At 32.9% G+C, this 4,417-nt stretch overlaps 1 protein-coding gene across 1 annotated transcript; it reads right to left on the bottom strand.

Annotated features, from left to right (window-relative positions):
- Positions 1-377: 377 nt before the first annotated feature.
- LOC145582372 (anthranilate N-benzoyltransferase protein 1-like) lies at positions 378-3,307 on the bottom strand. Its single transcript, XM_081639374.1, has 2 exons — positions 2,606-3,307; positions 378-1,039 (listed from the first exon to the last, which is right to left on the bottom strand). The coding sequence occupies exons 1-2, from the start codon at positions 3,294-3,296 to the stop codon at positions 609-611; spliced, it is 1,122 nt and encodes a 373-aa protein (XP_081495500.1). The 5' UTR covers positions 3,297-3,307; the 3' UTR covers positions 378-608.
- Positions 3,308-4,417: the final 1,110 nt, after the last annotated feature.

Here is a 4,417-nt window from a genome sequence, read left to right as displayed (position 1 = left end):
TCAGCGACTATTTCGAATAAGAAATGGTCACCATATTATGAGACAAATGAAACAATATATATTCCAAGTACTTCGTAGTACATTATATGTCTTCATCATATGGTAAAAGTAGCTTATTACTCCCTCCGTTTCATAATGATGTTCCTGTTTCGTAAATCGATGTAATTTTTTACCCAACTTTGACCGCAAATATCTTTAATCTCACAATAGCAAAAATTATAAAAGTTAGATATTAATAATCTACTCATCAAGACGAATCAAACTAGATCCCACATGACTATATTTATTCTTATAGATTAAGAGAAATTTAGAAGATTCTCTCTTTCTTAAAAAAGTCAAAGTTTCCAAACAGGAACATCATTGTGGAACGGAGGGAGTACAAGTCATACAAGTAGTTTTTCAAATTAGACATATGAGCAGTAAAAAGATTAATGTCCAATAAAAAACTACCATCCCTATTAGGATTTGGAAGCAAGTAGGTATAGCTCTCACCTTTGAGTGCAACATAACCTACAAACATCGGCTTACCCCATCCAAAATCTGCTTCATGTAATGGTAACCTACCAAAAGAATTCATTAAAAGGTTTGGACATGTAATAGCCTTACCCTCACGAAAAGGGGGGAGCCATTACATTTGGTTGCGATTCTAGGTAATCAATGGAAGATCTCCAATACTCCGAATCTTCCATTCTTTTTAGTGCTTCGTGAACCATTTTGGCTACATACCACAATGGTTTACAAGTGACTTCTTCTGCTTTAGCAATGCATACCGTCTTCATGATTACATTTCCGAAGTACCCTTCTGGTAAGGTTGGATCCTTCAGCCTTGAACGTCCGTCAGTTACGATGTAGAGCTTCACGCATTGATCACCGGTTAAGCCACGGGCCTTACAAGTGCTCCGCCTCACATGCCCGGTTAACACTTGAAATGTGTTTGCTTTGTAGCTTTCTATTTCAGGGGATATTGCTTGTGCTTTTAATACATCAATTTGATGTGTAGTGAATTTAAAGAGACCGTCAGTTGTAGTAGCAATTTCACCTGTGATCGATATAGATAATAGTATTTGAATTATACTCCCACTCATAGTTATACATTAATTTACATATCATTTCATCTACTACCTCCGTTACATATTAGTAGGGGTGAACAAAAATTCAGGGTAGCCTGACTCGGAACCGGAACCGCAGGTTTGAACCTGTAGATCAGGTTCCGGTTCCGGGTAATAAAATTGGGAACTTGTTGTAACAGGTTCCGGTTCCAGGTTATAAAATTTTGGACCCGAAACCTGTAGAGTACCCTGTTAGTATATATTTTCTATAGGGTACATTAAATCGGAACCTATCATTTAAGCCCAAGTATAAAAACCCTAGTATAAAAGCCCTATATCAAAATTGTATAAAAGTCATTACCTACCTCTCTCCCTCCTCTTATTCATTTTTCATCTTACTCTTAAAGGTTTAATTAATGATATTAATATAAGTATTTGTAATTTTGTATTAAATATTCTAGAAAATCAAGTGACTATTAAGCTTACTTTGAAAGACAGGGTACCCTATTTTGAAACCTGTTCAACAGGTTCCAGTTCCGATTCCTATTTTCAGGAACCTGTTGCAACAGGTTCAACAGGTTCCGGGTCCGATTCCTATTTTCAGGAACCTGTTGCAACAGGTTCCGGTTCCGGGTCTTGAGATTTTTACAGGGTACCCTGCTACGCTCACCCTTACATATTAGTTGCAACTTTGGAATATTTTATGTCTCACAAATAATATACCCCAAAATTTTAATTAATATGTAACGGACTAACGGAGGTACTATATGTTTAATTGTAACATTATTTTTAATTTGATATTCGCCTATGATGCCTAATTAATTTATTTTCTCTCTTAAAAATATATATATATATTATTCATGGATGGTTATAATCATCATATGATGCTCTACTATTATACTTATTATTTACTGGCTGATTTTTATTTATTAATTTTGAATTTTTTTTTATAATTTTCCTAATTAATTACTGAATTTAATTTTTATTATTACTGAAATTAAAACATATTTCATAAATTAATTATGAAAATAATACTCCGTATAAAATTAAAAATCATGCAATAAAAATTTAGTATAATGCTAGTCATTTTAAGGATAACTTCCATGTATAGATTTTCAGATAAGTTATCATGGCACAATTTTCTTAATTGTTAACATTTTATAACCTTTCTATTTTTGTAAAACATATTCACTTTAACTATGTAGTAAAACATTTTTCACATCAAAACTTTGAGTAATAATATAATAATATGAATTATTAACAATAACTGTTTGAAAAAAAATTATTTGAACGATTCTAACTAGTACGTTACCTAAATGACAATACTTAAATCTTGTGTATAGAGTACGTACAAACATACGGTAAAGTGGTATGCATATAATTTTTTAAAATCCAAATATAACACTTAGAAATTCAAATGGAATGATGGAAATAAATACTTTACCTATGAGATACTCTATAAATAGTTTTAGTTTATCCCACGGGCGATAATATTTTCGTAAAAAAAAATTTTAATTTATTTATCAAAATGATATGTGATAAACAAACTTATCCACCTGATGATAAACCTTTGGGGGGTAAGGGTGGCAAGGGCGGCTCGAACTGTATATGATTGAACTTGATCTGAGGCGGGTCACGAGGGCTCAAGTAGACACACCTTTCATGAACAGGCAAAACCGCGAGGTTATCTCCTCGGGCTAGCGTCGCCCATGAGTTAAAGAAGTAAGTTTGCCCGATTCCATCAGCAACAAAATGATGTGTAACATAGGCAAGACATACAGCCCCGCATTTAAAGCGAGTGAGTCGTGCTAATAACAGCGGGAATGACGAGAGTCCACCCGTGTAGTCGCATGTAGGCAACACCAACTCACGAAGTTCCGGGTTGGGCTTAATAAACTCTCCGTAATGAGCTAGCGGATATGTTGTTTCGGCCTCTTTGAATAACACTCCTTTAGCATTGCAATCGATCTCGATTCGACCGTTCTTCTCATTCTTAACTAATCGACCTGCTACCGGATAGAATGGTACTAGTACTTTGCTTAGAGACTCTTTTATAACATTTGTGTCTAATAACACTTTTGATGAGTTGGTGTTATTATTGTTGTGGGTGGGAGTATAAATGTATATGACAGGAACATGAGCATGAGTTGAGCCTACAAAGTCAAGGTGTGAGAGCCAAAGACGATGCTTTCGAGTCGGTTGCGATGGCCGGATTAGAATGGATTCTTTCACGGTGATGAGGCTCATATTTGTGATGGGAGGAGTAGACAGCAGAGAGTGGTGATGCTTCATGGGTCTTTATTTTCCTCTTATAAGATATGTAGGTAGTAGGAATTCAATAAGTTACAACAACCTTTCAATTAATGATGTACAATCCCATACGAAATTCTCATTCGCTGATTTTGATTTATTTTCTTAATATAAAATTAAGGACTTTTTGTCAAAAACTATCTAATAAGACTCAGATTTTGTAAAAAATTACTTAATAAAAAAAATGATGTAATAAACTACCTAATAAAGGTAAAATGTTGTAAGAAACTACCTAAGATAAGGTGAAATGTTGTAAAATACTACCTATACCGGATTTCCACTGTTGACCGACCTCAAAACACTCTCGAAACCACCGTTTTATTCCCAAAACTAATACAACTTGCTTGAAATCGCCTCCCCACACCTAAACCACCTTTCAACCCCAAAACCACCACCTCTAACCTCAAATACCACCATCTCGAAGCATTAATCTACCCTCACCAATTCGAAATATCCTCCAACTACCTCGAATTCAACCTTACCACCTTGAAAACCACAACCCTCACAGTGGTTTTCGGGAATGCTTTAAGGTGGATCAATGTCGTAAAATTAAGTCAACGGTAGAAATTCGGTTAAAGGTAATATCATACAACATTTGACCTTTGATTGGGTAATTTCTTACAACATTTTTTTATTAGGTAATTTCTCACAAAATTTCGGTTTTATTAGGTAGTTTTTCACAAAAAGTCCTAAATTTAATAATAAATCATTAATCTAATTTTTAAAATTCATTTATTAATTTTGAAACAATTTGAGATTTCTTTTTAATAAGTTTATTAAATAATTTTCAAAATTCACTTTTATTATTACTAAAATTAAAAAATAATTTATAACATAATCATAAAAATACAAGTAAAATAAAAATAAATTTTAAAAATATGAAAAAAAAACATTTATTATTAATTTTGACATACAAAAAGAAATTAAATCAAGCAGTCAACAAAGAATTAGTATATGATAGTCATTTTAAAAATAACTACAAGTACTATATTTTTTTTTTTTTTTTTTGAGGGACTACTATTTAATTAATAGAAATGTGAGAAGTGGTAGAAATTAAT

Source organism: Chenopodium album, chromosome 15 (assembly GCF_948465745.1).
Source record: "Chenopodium album chromosome 15, dcCheAlbu1.1, whole genome shotgun sequence".
NCBI lineage: Eukaryota > Viridiplantae > Streptophyta > Magnoliopsida > Caryophyllales > Amaranthaceae > Chenopodium > Chenopodium album.
The sequence above is the reverse complement of the archived record's forward strand: the minus strand, read 5'-3'. Positions and strand labels throughout refer to the sequence as shown.